Here is a 17,269-nt window from a genome sequence, read left to right on the forward strand (position 1 = left end):
AAGTAATTACATTTAAATAATTTACAAAGTACAAAATGACTAAATGGCTCCCGTTATTTTAGATATTATTACTTGTATAAAAGTTTCATATGGCAACATATGTGCTTCTTAACCATTTAATTTCCTTCACTCCATAAAAAAAACTTTGTCAGCAAGATAAAATTATAAAAACACATGGAAACAAGAAGTTGTATGCTACTAACAACATAGTAACAGTTATTAATAATATCCACCAACAGGAGACATTATAGAGGTTACTGTGGTGCGGTCACATTAGTGAAATTCACGGCCGAAAAGATTATTGTCAGTAACGTAGCAATGCATTACCCAGACAGAATTCAAACAGAGTTGCTTTTTTTGTCAACACAATGAATTTCCACAACCAACTTCCACACAAACTTTTTTTTGCCCTTACTTGAAATTTAAATTACTGGATATCGCCAGCTAAATTTTGCTGAGCAACAGTTAATGTCAAACTAGTGCAGTCACATATTGAAAACCGCATATATATGTATGAAGAACTACTCATACAGAAGTCACTTTCATATCAAGCAGCTTTCTGCTGTGAACATTTAAACATTTAAATGAACATAAATTCATCTGACAAACTTAAGCAAAGAATGTTTGTCCCGATTTTTCACACATAACCCTATTGGAATGAGTCTACAGTGAGCTACAGTAAATGGACATTTTTAAGGGGGCAAAGAATATCCATTATTCATTACCAACAGTGTAGTGATGGATGAAGCCCTGCTTACTCATAGGTTAAAACTAAACAGTGAATATGATTGTTCAAAATTAACAAACTTGAATCTGGTGAATTCATATAAAAATGAATGCATTTAGCTTTTAGAATTTCTCCATACAAAGGTAAATGTGACCGCACCCGAATCTGTCCCATCTGATCTTTCAAAACAAATTCTATACAAAAAAAAAGATACACTAAAACAAAGCAGGCAAAACATACATTTGGGTCAATATAAAATAATAACAACTTATAGTTTAAAAATATGAGCTTTTGCTCTCAGCATGGTGGGTTTGGTTGGAATAAAGTCATAGGCAAAGTGAGACCAAGTAAAGCACTGAAAAGGGGTCTTTGGAGTTCACACACAAACCTACTGCAGGTCAGTGAATTACAGTTGGGCTACACACCAGCGCTTCAAGAAAAAGAAAAGTAACATCAGATTTTTCCCTTCATTTAAATGTCTCTTCAGATTTCCATGTGAAAGCTGATCTGTAAAAAGTTGATGTGTTCTCCAAAAGTCCCTCCCTTAGTCCACTTTCAGCACACTGTAGATTTTATTTACAAACAAGAAGCAGGCGAAGAAGCCTATAGTACCTGGATGGAAGAGGAAATGTGTAAAAATTAACACAAGAAATAGAGAATTGGACAACAAAAAGACCTTTTTAGCACATGTATGTCATAAAATGTGGAGACTAACTGATAGTGTACACATTAAGAAATAGCACTTTTATTAAATCCACAACTGAAGTCATTTTCCAAGAAAACCACCTATTAATAGTGGGGTTTCAATGCAGCAAATGATCTGACAGAGCCAAACTGAGTGGAGTGTAATGAAGCACAGGATTAAATCTAATCATCGCTGGGACGGCAGAGACAGCCAATCAACAATAGGTCCGATTGAAATCTTTAGCTCGGAATCTATTTTCAGATGCATTTATATACACGATTCTCAGTCCTCCTCCTCACCTTCCACACACGCTGTATCTTCAGTTTGCTCTCAGGATTTAAAACATCCTGCTAGAAACAAGCCATTCGGCGAACCGTTATTTTAAGATAGTGACCCAGAAAGACTCGTTACCCACGTGCCTTACATATTCACCCCTCGAGTGAGAGTAGAAGTTGCCATAACAGCCATGGCCAGGGATAAAGCATCTAGTAGAATCCATGGAAACAAATAGATTGTGGCTAATATCTACTCAGAAAACCAATGTGGTGGTTTCATCAAAGAAAAGCTGTGAGAATAGCTGCAATTACACTGGATAATCTGGAGAGTTTTTGTAAAGGTGCAGTGTCTTCAATACTCTTTCTACATGACCTATGTGGAATCTCAGTACTTTCACAGAGAAGCTTGGGGTATTTTAGATAGTGGATTATTTTGTTAAACGGATGTAAATCACTTTTCTCCACGCTGGGTGAGGAAAACACATGCTACAAAGCTAGAAAATATATTCACCTGCCATTTGGAGAGACTGAATGGACATAAGTAAGCATATGTAGATGCTATCAAGCCACAGCTGTTTATGGATGGCAGACAGCTGGCCATCGCTTGCCACCTCCGCCTCAGCATATCAATGAGGGGAAGCGACAGAGATTTGATTAAGGCCAGAGGGAGCGGCGCTATCTTTCAACAACAATAAACGATGAGGAATATTTATACGTGTCCCAATTACCCTCGGCCTAAACACAGTATGACCCATTAGACAGGAACAAACTAACTAGCACTGGTCACCTGCTAAAAAATAAAAGAACCAGCCTCAAAGCCACCAACATCATGACAATCTCTGAACATCTGAGATTATAGGTAACGTAAATAAAAAAAAAAAAAAAAAAAATGCATGTCACACTAAGCACACAAAGTACTGATTTTCAGGAACAGGATAGAAATCCTGCAGCAGCGGAATGGTCCTTTCCCATATTACCTGGTTGCATCAAAAGTTAAAACTATCTAAATAACTATGTATTCACTAAATATTTATTGAGGCATCTGACCAGGAGTAACAGGTGGAATAAAATGGCAGACTGACTGAATTGCATCAATAAGCTCTTGTTTTAGCTGACAGACTAAAATCTTATATGATAAAGCTGACATTTACATATCAAAAGATAACATTGTGAATAAATTACTTGCTAACGGCTCTTCAACCCCAACCTGTGTGCATTGTTTCGTGTTGTGCATGCCAAATAAAATTAATCATAACAAATGTTATTTCTTGTGCTTTTTTTGAATCAGTACAACTGATTGATCCTTATTCATTTCAAATACTGTTTCTGAATGTTATGTACATATAAAAATACAGGACCCACTTTATATTAGGTGTCCTTAAAGGGAACTAACCCTTTAAGGCCACCTAATATAAAGTGTGTCCTGTATTTTGAAAAAGGAAATTTTTTTTGGAGGAACATGGGAAGAGAGGACAATGCTGAATAAATTCATAGTTTTTGATATTTTTCGACCAAAATGTATTTTCGATGCTTCAAGATATTCTAATTAACTAACTGATGTCACATATGGACTACTTTGATGATGTTTTTATTCCCTTTCTGGACATGGACAGTAAAGTGGGCATTGACTGCATATGCTCTGGGACTAAAATATAAAATATCTTAAACTGTGTGTGAAGATGAACGGAGGTCTTGGTGTGGAAGGACATTAGGGTGAGTCATTAATGACATCAATTTCATTTTTGGGTTAACTAACCCTTAACTACTATTTACTAACAGTTAAATAAAAAATTCAGGACCCACTTTATATTAGGTGGCCTTAACTACTGTGTACGAACATTGTAATTAATCATTTGATACAATGCACTTATTGAGTACATACATGCTTTTACATTGTACTTACATTTAAAAAAAAATACCTGCATGTAATTACATCTGTAATTAATTTCTGTAGTTACGTTTGTAATTACACAGTTGGCACTTCCCTTACACCTAACCCTGCCCTTAAACTGACACACACCACCACACCTGTCCCGAACTCTACCCGTATCTCACCTCAATATCAGCAAAGGTGTACAGCAATACAATTTGAACACGGTAAGTAGATTGTACTTATTTTTTTAATGTAAGTACATAGTACTTAAGGTCACCTAATATAAAGTGGGGTCACAATGGGACACCTGCATGTAACTACAGCTATAATACATTTCTGTAGTTACATTTATAATTACACTGTTGACACTTTAAACTTACCCATATCACCACACCTGTCCCTAACTTTACCTGTACCCCACCTCAATTGTATCAGCAAAAGTGCCAGCACTAAAGACACCAAAACTTTAATTAATGTTTTGATAACCTCTCATCTCGACTACTGTAATTCACTTCTTATTGGGCTGCCCACTAGAACAATTACTAGTCTACAATATGTTAAAAATTCTGCTGCCAGAGTCTGATCACATTACGCCTTTGCTCTATAATCAGTGTTCAGTTCAGTCTTAGAATGTTTCAACTAGTCATTCAGTGTGTCTGAAACAAAGTCATATACACCTAGGATGGCTTGAGGGTGAGTAAATGATGGGATAGTTTTCATTTTTGGGTGAACTATCACTTTAACTACATTTTATATGAACATTAACCAACGTCAGAAGTTTGAACATGCAAATGTTTTGCTAAATGAATGAATAATTTATTTCAAATCGCAGGGGGTACTTCAAGTAAATATTATCAAAAGAGTTCGGCTGACAAGAAAGTTTGTGAATGTATGGGTGTAACGAGACACAAAAATGACAGTTTGGTACATGCCTAGGTTTTGAAGTCACAGTTTGAGTTTTCGATACACCAGGGGAGAAATTTAACTTTTTCTTTCTTAAACATGGTTTAATGAACAAACTGTGGCTCTGTATTTAAATCAAAACAGTTTGTCAATTTTGCTGCAACACACTAGGGAAAATGGGGAAAGATTTGAAGTGTTTCCGCTTTTGGATGCAAAATTATTTAGCAAAGGGTATTTTACCATTACAAAAAAACATGTTTTTCAAGGCTAAAGGGAAAACAAGAACATCTCTCACATACCCGTGAAAATGAAGAAAATGAGCACCATGATCGTGGTGTAGCCAAAGTAGAGGATGGTGCTCGCTGCCCCTATAATTTGTAGTTTTGAGAAGAAGTAATGCACTGCGTAGGCAAACAGATACACTGCTGTGAAACCACTGGTCAGGAATGATCGCCACCACCAATGATAATCCTGTAAAATACAAACAAACAAGCTTTAAACAAAAAAGGTTATTACAAGCATTTATTTTAAAATAATAATACCACCACTTTAGACTAAAGTTTAAAATTATGTTGTAGACCTGTATGAGACTAATTCATACCAGTGACTTATAAATGTCCACTAGACCACACCGATGAATGTAGGAAATGCAAGACTGTCATATCAGTTCTGTCAAGAACCAGCCAAACATAAACCAAAAAAAAAAAATGTAATATTGAAGATGCCATGGTCAGTGGTCAGTCTCACCTCTGCACATAAATGGAAGTAGCAGAGCAAAACAGTTGCCTCAGAGCAGGTAATGAGCAGGATGATAAAGACCAGGAAGAGGAAGCCAAACATGTAATACATCTGATGAGACCTGCAGAGAAACATTTCAATTTGTTCATGTTATGGCCAAAATATCAGCAGGGTATATACAGCAATCCTTAAGTTATATTTACTACTTTTTAATACCTTTTTACTACCTTCAGAATATTTTTTTAAACCATCACGACACTGAATTGCAAGTGTTAATCAGCGACCTTTCTATTATTTACACTGATTTTGACATATATAACATACAAAAAAGAATATTTGTAATCGACACCAGGAGGAAATCGGTTATCAGACAGTAAAATAGATCTCAACATTCACAAAGGTTGGTTAAGGAGAAGCATTACTGCATACACATTTGATTTCAATTAATAATTGGTAATTCAGCAATTCAATTATTTAGTTTTTTTTTTCCAACAACAAAACCTGAGCTAAATATTACATTTCTATAGCTGTGATAAGTTGTTGAATTTAACAAAATACTAAAAACTAGTGCTGTCAATCGATTGAAAACTGTAACTAGATTAATCACAATTTTTTTCTGAGATTAGTCGCAATAAAAAAGAAATGTTTTTGTACGTTTTTAATATATTTTTTAATATAATAATTTCAGTTAATCAAAATAATATAGAAACAACATAAAGACAGTATATTTTAAATACTTGTTTAAATGGCATCTTTATATGAATGAAGGCCAGTATTACTGATATTAATGCAGCTACTGATTTTGTTTTATTTTACATTTATTATTAGGCTTCAAAAATATAACAGTTTTTAATTTAAGTAAACTTAAAACAATGCTAACATAAACCCATAATAAATGTCATGTTTACTCCTGCCCTTCCTGTCTTAACAGTTAGGAAATATACAGAAATTTTATTAAGTTATCAAAGTTATATGCAGTCTGCACTGCATAAACTATAAATTAAATAGTTAATCCTTATTAAAGCTAAAAAAGTTATTTAGTCAAGAGCAGCGAGTCATTTTCTCTGTTCCCTTTGTTCTTTAACTTTACTGACAGGAAGCTTTATTGGCTGCTGTCCCTTTAAGAGCAGACAGACACGCAGATCTCACTGTTGATATACTGTCTATGGATCGCGCCTCATTCTCTCACAACTCTTTTTGTTCATTTTAGACTTTATATAAATCATTTAAGACTGCTCTTATGATGTTAGTACTTGAAGATATGCCTTGATAAAACGTAAGCCAGCCACTTCTGTTGAGCGAGCAGTGTTCTGAGATGATGCCGAACGACCACTGAATATGACGTCGGCATCCAACATACGTTGAGACGGAGACGAAAGATCTTTGATTATGTGCCCAGATATGCTAAAGCCCATATTTAAACAAACTAACGCGAACGCAGATAGAATTTCAATCAGAATAGGACACCTGATAGTCTGAAAAAATAATATCTAATTTTGAAAAAAATAATACCTCTGAGACCACATTTAACACTTTTAATGGCCTTAAATTTGACAATTTTGATTTATCACTTTTTAATACTTTTTAAAACCCCGCGGACACCCTGATCAGTTCTCACATCAACTACCAAAAATTTCCAACATGTACCAAATGCTGTTGAGGATGAAGAAGAGCTGAATAAAGATGCAGCCGAAGGGCAGAATGCCACCCATGATGATGCCCGGCACAGGTTTTGTGAAGAATGACTGCTGAGGAATCTGGCGTGGGATCTGGTTTGTTCTCACCGGTGGCTCAATGCCCTGTTAAAACAGGAAAATAAAAACACCCACATTCATGATATCGTGCATTACAATGTGCCAATAGAAAAGCTCACACAGATGGGACCTGCAATAGCAGCTGATTCAAATGTTTAGAAATACATAAATATGCAAGCATATGAATTCTAGAGTATCAAAATCTGAGTCTATTATTAAATGTAATTTTTTTTGTATCCACAAGTGTGGAAACAGCACCTGTCGCAATGCCAGGAATTAAAATTGTACTTTGTTGTAAAGCCCTTATGCCTTAGGTAACCCGAACGTATTTTAGTATGTATGCAGTGTGGAAATAGCATGCGCACGTCTGGCCCGGGCTCAGACAGAAAAATGTGCCCCGATCCACACTCTAATTTGTATCACAAACATTGTAAACTAACTTACCATTCACACCAACAGCCAATGAAATCGCCTACCATGTCTATTCTTTTCTCAATTAGATGGACATTAGAAGCACAAGTGAAGACACCTGCTAGGCATTCACGCCAGACGCACCTCTGCCAATGCCAGCATGCAGGCTGCAAGGTCATCAGCCAGGATCTACCGTTCACTAATTTCCCGGAACATCTTGAGGTGGTGGAGCAGCAACAGGGGAATCTCCCTACTGCCCTCCTGCAGCCAGCCCTAGGATTCATTTTTTGCCCGCATCTTACCAGTAGAGCTCGCTTCATTCTGCGGTTGGCATCCAACATTGCTCACATCTAAAACATCACCTTGTGACTCTTAATCTCCATTTCGCCCCGGAAACCTAATTTGTTGTATATGTAGGTTTCCAATTGAAATGGTTTTTATGCTTTAAGGGTAGGTTTTGAAAGGGTTTTTATGTGTAAGGTAGGTTTTAAATGGGTTTTTAGGTGTGGGTAGGTTGAGTGGGTTTCAGGCATAAGGATAGGTTCTGAGTGGGTTTTAGATGAGGATTGTGATTTAAAGACAAAACACTTCACTACAAATCCTGCCCTGCAGCTAATTTCATTAGTTAAGGTTACAGTGGCAGGTAGGTTTAGGGATCAATACTGTGATTGACATGACCAATAAAATCTTAAGAATTGGCAGCAAAGCAGAGTTTGGATTCTGACGTCATACTTGGATGTGCGCCAGATTGGATGTCAATCACAGGCTGCAACAACGCTTTTCATATCTTATCTTTCCTCCAGAGCTAAAAGCTCCTCTGTGTTCTTTCACCTCTGCCATGTCTTTTTGGGCCTTTTTCAGATATTTCAAGAGACGTTGGGTGGATGCTCCATTGAAGCTTTATGTAGTTTGAGGGTAGCCCTCTGCCCAGCTTATGAGCATGCAGCCCATATTCCTTCTTCCCATGGCATGGTCAGCTCTGCCAAGATGGCTAGCTTAACAGAAGTGGGTCAGAGCATGACGTCTGGCCAAAGCAAGGTTATGGTGATCTCTTGAGGGAACTTCAAGAGATCTTGCGTTAATGGTCTTGTGCTGCTACTGTGGGCAACTTCCTCCTTGCCTGACAAACTGGATTAGCCACTGTGGTGCGGCCAAACTAGCCCAGTTTGCTTCCATCCTGCATACTTCCAGGATTTTGGCCAGCTTGCGCAAAACCCAGTCATGGCGCCATCTATATGTCAGTGCTGCTTTACAGGAAGATTGTATCATGTCCCACAGGCATGGATTCCTGTGATTAAAAAGTTGACAGGATTCTTCCAAACCATACTACAGGTATGGACTATGAAGGGTGTCATACGTGGCCCGGATGGTGAATCTCAATTTTGCTTGGTGTATTCTCCACATATCCACCCAATTACGGTCCTGTCTACGATGGCCCTGACATTTCTGGCTCATTGCTTTGATCTTGTAAGTATCCTCCTCCATCGTAATAACATCTGACAACACCAAGTTTCTATTTTCCTTTTTTGTGGCTTCGGACCACAACTTGGGAGCTATTCTCCATCCAGCCGGTCCACAGCCAGGGCTGGCCTTGGATGGTGTAGCCTCTTTGTTCAAATGTTCTCAGACAACCAGAAATACTTTAAGTACTAGAAATGAGAAATACTTTGAAATGTTTGTTGCACTGCTGTACCTTGTGAAGAGTTCCTTGAACACACTTGCAGTGTGAATGCTCTAACCTGTCAACTTTGACATTCAATTTTTCTCTCGTGTACGCATTCCAAGCAGGTCATATATGAAACAGGCATTAAGAAGAATTCAAGTCTGTTCAAGAAGACATACTCACTGGTTTTTTGAAGCCGAAGTATGCACCCACAAAAGTGAGAGGAACAGAGATGCCAAACCACAGTGCCAGGATGGCCACGAGTGTACCAAAAGGAACAGCAGCAGAGGAGCCCTCTACCCACAGGATCAGATTCATCAGGAAGAAGTCCACAAACACAATCCTGCAAAAACACAAGCCGCGTCTTTGAAACTGCAATTCTAGCATAAAACATATTATTTCTGTTCTCAGGAAATGAAGATAAAAATAATATTCATACCCAGGACACAAAAACGCTGTGAGAAGGACATTGGTTTTCCAGTTTTCACCACCGAAAGCTGATGATACAGAGGAAATTGATTAGAAAAGAAAGCAATTACAATTTATATTTTGCATATTTAAAGTGGACTCAACTCACTTAAAATACAAAAATTAATAAACACACAAAAAGATAGTACTTTTGAAAAAACAAAAACAAATGTCACACTTTAGATCTTAATAATGACTTCAAGAAGAAAATAAAATGAAACAAGATATTCCACAGCAATATTTCCTTACTCTTATAAAGTCTAGAAGACACATATCCAGCAGGTGTGCCAAGCAAAACCCACAACACCACGGCACAGGTCATGAGAGCCCCTCTATTGGCTGGAGACAGGAAGCCCAGACAGGCCAAGACTAAAGGAAAAAACAGAATTGTCACTTTTGTTCATTTAATGTTTTTATAACAGCAATGAAATAGAATGGTACTAAAAATGTGTAAAACTAATTGTTCATTATGTCTATTTAGCCTAAATAAACAAATTAAAATTGGAAAAAAAAAAATGACAAAAGTTTATATTGCTAACAGTTACATGATGCACTCATCTGTTCTCACAGATCTAGAGAAGCAACCTTTAAAGGGTTAGTTCACCCAAAAATTAAATTGATGTCATTAATGACTCACCATAAGAATACCTATGAATCGATCAATGAATCGGATCGCCAGTGTCACGTGATTTCAGCAGTTTGACATGCGATCCATTAAATTCATTGATCAATGATTCAGATCGCGTGCCAAACTGCTGGAATCACGTGACACTGGCAATCCGAATCATTGTTCGATTCACTGATTCATAACCGTTTGAATCTTTATTTGAGGATTGAACACAAACAAGGAAGAGATGACAATGCTTGATAAAGTCGTAGTTTATCCCGCCCCTCGGATTGAGCCCTGCCAACTGTAGTTTTTGTTATTTTTGGACCAAAATGTATTTTCGATGCTTCAAGAGATTCTAATTAACCAACTGATGTCACATATGGACTACTTTGATGATTTTTTTATTAGCTTTCTGGACAGTAAAGTGTGTATACACTTGGATAAGCTCTCAGACTAAATATAATGTATCTTAAAGGTCCCGTTCTTCGCTATTCCATCTTTCAAACTTTAGTTAGTGTGAAATGTTGCTGTTAGAGCATAAATAATACCTGTAAAATTATAAAGCTCAAAGTTCAATGCCAAGCGAGATATTTTATTTAACAGAAGTTCCCTTTCAAAGCCTAAAGTGAACGGCCGGTTTGGACTACAGCAGGAAGAGCAGGGTATATAATGACGTCACTAGAACCGTTTGTTGACTAACCCTCCGCCCACAAGAAAACGCTGGGTCTTGTTGCTCTCCCACGTGGAGAAGAGCACGCATTCAGCGTTTGCATCTCCCCGTTATGGTAAGAGGGTAAAGTGCGCTAAGCTGCTGTCCAATCACAACACGGGAAGTGCTGGCCCAATCAGAACTCGTTACGTATTCCTGAAGGAGGGACTTCATAGAACAAGGAAATCATCTGGCCGTTTTTAGGACAGAGAATCAGCGGTGTACAGATAAGTAAATTGTGTGAAAAATACTGTGTTTTTTTATACGTGAAACATGAACTGTTATATTGCACACTGTAAACATAATCAAAGCTTCGAAAACGCGCGAAGAACGGGACCTTTAAACTGTGTTCCAAAGATGAACGGAGGTCGTATGGGTGTGGAACGGCATTAGGGTGAGTCATTAATGACATCAGTTTCATTTTTGGGTGAACTAACCCTTTAAAGTTAATTTGTACAATACAAAATAAACAGTACTTTTAATAAATTTCTGTTCAGATGCACTTACAAAGGGTGATTAAGGTCATGATGAAGATCTGAGTGCCCTGTCCGAGGAAGACAGATAGAAGCATTCCCATCCTGGGTGGCCTAAACACATCACCATGAACCTGCTTCCAACCAGACTCCTCCTGGGCATCCTCCTGCAGGAAATATGACATAACTCAATATTGCCTCACATAACTATCATCAGATAAAACATAATAGCCAGAACACGGTCCTTTAAATTCTGGCAACACTTGTGAAGGAACAGCATATGGTATGTCACATTTCTATAATCAGCGTAATTATCTTTTAATTGCAGAACAGCTTCCTTCATATTTTGTTGTTACCTTGATTGGTTGGTGTGGTAATGTATAATTGCACTGTTTATAAATCACCAAATCATAAATCAGTAACATAAGCTAATAAGCTTACATAGGTAATGTTTGCAGCTGGAGGGATCTTAACGCAGTCTGCCTGTGAATGTTACAACAGAGGATTTATTGACTGGTATTCTTTTGGTTATTAATATGAGAAAAACAATAACACACTAAAACTAAGAGGGAAATGCTCAGTCAATATTTGATTATGATTATGATCTATGGCCCATGAAGGTGTGAACATTTTAACTCAAATCCAACACAATAATTAACAGAAGGTTTAATGTGGGAGTGTCAGCTCTGTTGACACAAGAGACTGTAGTGACGTAACAGAGTCTGTTGTATAGATAACAGTTTAAAAGAGAATAAAGTCAATTCAAGGTACCTGGTCTATCTGGTTGTACCGGGCAATGTCCTTGTGCAATGTTCGAAGCATGATCATGGCCACCATGCCAGACAGGAAGAGCACGATAACCAAAGAGTTCATGATGCTGAAAAAATTATCATAAAATATAAATATAAGTGCCTTCTTATTCTTGACATTATGACATTTTCAACAAGCTTGGCTTTATGTGCTCACCTGAACCACTGGATGTTACTGTGAGGCATGGAAACCAAAATGTAATCCCACCGAGAAGCCCACTTAATATCATTATTTTGCTAAAAAAAAAGAAGAAGAAATAAGATCTATCACACAAAGTTCCTTCCAACCATCTCCATATACTGACTCTATAAACAAGCTTACCTGAAATTTAATTGAATAAGTGTAGGTCACTTTAAGATTACTGTTGAATTCTGCTGGTATGTCCATTGCAGAGCCTTCACATGTTGGATTTTCATCATTACCATGCTTGATGCTGTTCAACATATAATATAGAAACTATTTTGTAGATTAGATATGTTCTAATTCATGTGCATTACAGTACAGCCTCATTGATGTTTCTCAATGACCTTTCTCACTGGTGTTGCTATGCCTAACTTTCAATTCTAATAAGAAAGCATTAAATAAGAAAGCATTTTTGCTGAAACTGGTCACGTGATCCCACGGAATATGAAGACAGACCTAAAATCAGGTTAAGGAGACTACTTAAAATAAAGTTAATCAGACCTCTTAGGTTCCAATGTAGCCGTCACAAGGCGAGCACCAATCCCAGTCGTTTCATCTTCACTATGGTAAATTATGGTTATGTCCACATGGTTGAAAACATAATAAGTGTTTTTCTTGTTGAAATCAGCCTAAAAGAGAGAATACAATCATAATGTTAAAAGCTAGTCAACTTCAACTCTCTACCTATCTTGTTAAATCTTTTGATTACTTATGAAGTCATTCTGAAATTGTTTAGATTTCTTTAAAGCTGCTGTCCGTAACTTTTTAAGTGTTCAAGATTTACAAAAATTATATAATTAGAATGTACAACATGAATCCGTTTTACAACCCATGTTATTTTCCTGAATCATTATGGTACATTTATAATAAGTGTTTATATTGGGACTATTTTAGACCAGACTGGTAGGAACTGCTGCGGAGGAGCACAGTCCCTGCGTGACTCGCCATAGACATAAACAGAGAAGAAGCTCCGGCTGCAATGTTAATGAGAGCAAAAACCTACAGACTGCAGCTTTAATCATCTAAATATTTCCACTGAGTCAGTGATCTATTCCTTGTAACATATTGCAATGTTATGAAGATTTAACATTTAGTTGAAAGCTTTTAAACTATTTTTTTTTATATTTATCAATTAATTATAGTAAAAACTATAAAATTATCTTTTTATCCCATCACAGACTGCCAGCTCACAACTCAAGTGGTGATAAACAGTCACTCTCACACTGATAACACAAGCATCCTTTGGGTTTCCTTCTTGGTTTACTAGACATCCAATGGGAAATCCTGGGTTGCAGACTTTCTGATTGTCCTCCACAAGATAGCACCATGTCACAGGCATGTTGTCAACAATCCTGCAAAACAAATCTAAGAATATACCAAGTCCACTAATCTGTTATGTTGTGTGCAACCATTATATGCCAAACCCTATAATGACAGATAGGTATTGTCTCTTTTCTAAAAGGTTTTGAGCATTGCATCTTCCTTATGTCAGTAACTGATAAAGCAAAATGACAACTTCCACGGTGCTACCACACCTACAGAAGGCAAGGCATCCCATGTAGACTTACCAGTGGTGCTGGTAATTCAACTCCATTCCTCTCTTTAGAAAGTCCAACTTTAACTTGTCTTCTTTTGAATCTTTATCATATGATTTGGTGCAGACCTTCACACATGTCTGGTCAGCCTTAAATGAAAACTAAGAGGAACATTTCTCACATTAATATCTTAAGGATCCATTCATTATGAGAGAATCATAAAGTACTGAAGTTAATTATGACAGGCACATTACTGCAGAATAGTAACAACTGTCTAAATTGTTACTATGTTACCAATTACAACTACATAATTATATGACAATAATATAAGTACATAAAAAAGGGAGGGGAAACAAAGGGAGAAAGGTGTAAATGTTTCAGTTACAGTTACAGCTAGTTACACATCTAGTAAAACTTGATAAACAAGATGCCAGGGTTCTAAAAGCAGCATGTATATTCAAATGCCACTGCTACATGGCATGAAATGGAACTTGCGATAGCCTTTTCTCCCCTGTAATGTTGTATATACATGTTTGCCCCTGGGATCAAATAATATGGGTTTGGATACTATGTTGGCTTGTCTAGCGGGTGTAAAGGCCTGGATTTTCTTCACCTCAATTAAGGCAATATTGTGATGATAGTTTTTGAATCTTCAGAAGCTGTTAGTTTCCATTTCTTAAAATTTGCCCATTTGCCTTTGTGTGTAAAACCACTAGTGAAGAATCTGGGCGTGTTTTTCGTTAGTGCAAACAGTCAAAACCAGTTTTCTTTTCATCTCAGAGTCCTACATAAAGTAAAATAATTTATTTCTTTAAAGGACTTTGAGCGGGTGATCCATGCTTTTATCTCAACAAGGCTTGACTATTGTAATTTCCTTTATATGGGTTTTAACCAAGCATCTCTTAAATATCTGCAAATGGTACAAAATACAGCTGCTATCTCCTTACTGGTGGGCGTAAAAGAGAGCACACTACTAAAGGTCTGAAATCTCTGCATTGGCTCCCAATTCATTACAGAGCTGATTTTAAAGTCTTGAATGGATTAGCTCCTGTATATATTTCGGATTTACTATCCATTGACAATCCTAGAAGATTTCTTAGGTCATCTAACCAGAGACTGTTAAATGTTCCTCGGGCTAGACTGAAATTGAGAGGAGATTGTGTTTTTGCCATTACTGAACCGAAACTGAACAGAACAGCATACATGTTTTTATTAGAACGTTCAAACAAAGTTTCAAAAACTAATGTTGGACGTTTGATGGAGTATTTCTGTGTTAAAAATATTCCTTCCAGTTTCTCACAAGTTTCGGAGAGTTTTTTTCGAGTATGGGTCGGCTTGACGTTAATAGAGCGGAAGGTCCTTGTATGGGCCGTACGGGCTCTTCTCCCGGTAGGGTGTGCGTGCGCGTGTCTAGAGCGAGAGAGGAAATGCACGCCCATAAACACTGCTCTCAAGCTGCAGATCCAGTCGCCTGTCACTTATAACACTTATGTCGGTTATAATCCGCGCCGCGCTCCACTTCATTCCTCCACTTTGACATTAAGCGACTTCAACGCTTCAGCACAGCATTCCAGGCTGCGCTGCATTTGAACCGATTTGAACGCAGAAATGACGGGAAGCTTCACAACATTGCTTCAGTTGCATCGCAAAGTGGATCTCCACACTCCACACTCCACGCCAAGAAGTGTGTTTTTGACGGAGCGGTCCCAGCGAAAAAGGTTCGGTCCTGCTTTGGAAGCAGCCGGTGAGTAAAACTGCTTCAAATGTCTATGCTGTTGGCTATCGTCGCATGAGTAAACATCAGTAAACGACACGATTGTGTGCTTCGTCATTCAAATGCGCTAACGGTTACTCCATTGTTGTTCTATGTATAACGTTACACTAGTCTGACGTGCAAAACCGTTTTGCTTGCTACTGCTAAGGTTTAGTCGCATACAATAGTCCATAAACCGAATCATGTACTCATAAACTGCGAGTAAAGACACACAAATGTTGACAGGTCATTAAATACAGTACATACCACAGAGACGGACGTCCTGCTGTTGCTGTTTCTATTTCAGCCTCCGAATTAGATTCTGGATCATATCTATTAGCTGAGATCGATAGCAAGGGTTTCTCCACGCTTGAGGACGTCACCGCTTTGCGCATTCGTCATTCTTTAGCTCCGCCCACACGATACGCCTCCAGGCGCTCGGTTTTTTCCGGAAAGACTCGGTACAGCCCATATTTCTTTTATAAATATAATAAAACTAAAGACTTTTCGGAGATATGAAGGATGCAATACTACTCTATAGGTACTCAAGACTGACACGAGATTGACTGAAACTGAGTGTTTCACCCCCCCTTTAAAGCAAAAATCAAAAATCTTTTCCTTTGGCTTTTAATTGTAGCTGATTTGTGCTGTGTCTGGTTTGTTCTGTAATTTATGTTGTACATGGAGTTAATGTTGATGGTATTTAATTTAGTGTGCTGTACATTGTATCAAATACCCTCAACATTACCTTGATTGTTATGGTTTTCTACTGCTATAATTTCATGTGAATGACAGGTTGTCCTGTCACGCCATCAATATTCCATAAAAATTAAGAAATGTACAATTTTATTTACTGGTTACATTAAAGATAAAATACAACAAATGAAGTAAATCTAATTTAAAAATGTAGAATAAAATTTAAAAAATAATAAATAAAAAACAATCTTACCTTGTAAGGTGATGTCTCTATTCTTTCACCAAACAACACCTGCCCAAGGTTCTCTGAGGGCCTTTTTTCATTTGTGTCTTTGCAGAAGTCAAACCTAATGCAAAAAGTATGCCCTCACTGATCAGTCCTTGTATCGAAATGCAAGCAGATATAATTACGTTTATATTAAGGTCAAGCATACTTACGCATCATATTCATAAGGCAGCACTGATTCTACAGAGTCCAGTCTATTCACAAACAGCTGTATCTCGGTCTGTGGGGATGACAGCAGGTGAGTGGGGTCAATGGGACATCTGACTATAGTCAGAGTATATACTGTTTGCATGGTTATTAACTATATACACGTGCTGTATATTATGGTTATTAACTGTCTTAACATTTGTTATGTGCCAACTGTTTGTACATAATCATACAATAATACAATAACAAGTATAGGACAGTAAAAGCTCACCAGACATTCCTCCGTGTTTGCTTTTGGGTTTTTCTCGCAAAAACTGACTGGCGCTAAACCCGGAAGGTAGAATCCAACGCTAGAGCTGACTAGAGTTAAACTCAACAAAAAAATAAAACGCGAATTTAAAGACTTCATTTTTCAATGCAGCGTCCTGTGAGGTTTGCGGTTAACTCTGCTCAAGGAAAGCATACAACTAACCGGCGATAGTTCACAGAAAATCACTAAGACAACAAGCTGGCAGCTACTGACTCAAGAAAGATTTGTATTAGTGTCACTTCCTTACTGTGCACAAAACT

General features: G+C 37.5%; 1 protein-coding gene across 2 annotated transcripts; it reads right to left on the bottom strand.

Annotated features, from left to right (window-relative positions):
* Positions 1 to 100: 100 nt before the first annotated feature.
* Positions 101 to 17,260, bottom strand: tm9sf5 (transmembrane 9 superfamily protein member 5). 2 transcript variants are annotated; one of them, XM_067457632.1, is made up of 18 exons: positions 16,971 to 17,260; positions 16,705 to 16,772; positions 16,520 to 16,613; positions 13,851 to 13,978; positions 13,505 to 13,634; positions 12,784 to 12,911; positions 12,421 to 12,532; positions 12,256 to 12,335; positions 12,061 to 12,166; positions 11,731 to 11,772; positions 11,324 to 11,456; positions 9,747 to 9,866; positions 9,469 to 9,526; positions 9,213 to 9,372; positions 6,849 to 7,000; positions 5,211 to 5,322; positions 4,763 to 4,934; positions 101 to 1,339 (listed from the first exon to the last, which is right to left on the bottom strand). In XM_067457632.1, exons 1-18 carry the CDS (start codon positions 17,106 to 17,108, stop codon positions 1,272 to 1,274), a joined length of 2,001 nt encoding a protein of 666 aa, XP_067313733.1. In that variant the 5' UTR covers positions 17,109 to 17,260; the 3' UTR covers positions 101 to 1,271. The 2 variants fall into 2 exon arrangements, with proteins under 2 accessions (XP_067313733.1, XP_067313734.1); XM_067457633.1 differs by lacking the exon at positions 11,731 to 11,772.
* Positions 17,261 to 17,269: the final 9 nt, after the last annotated feature.

The sequence above is a fragment of the Pseudorasbora parva genome, chromosome 11 (genome assembly GCF_024679245.1).
Source record: "Pseudorasbora parva isolate DD20220531a chromosome 11, ASM2467924v1, whole genome shotgun sequence".
Lineage (NCBI taxonomy): Eukaryota > Metazoa > Chordata > Actinopteri > Cypriniformes > Gobionidae > Pseudorasbora > Pseudorasbora parva.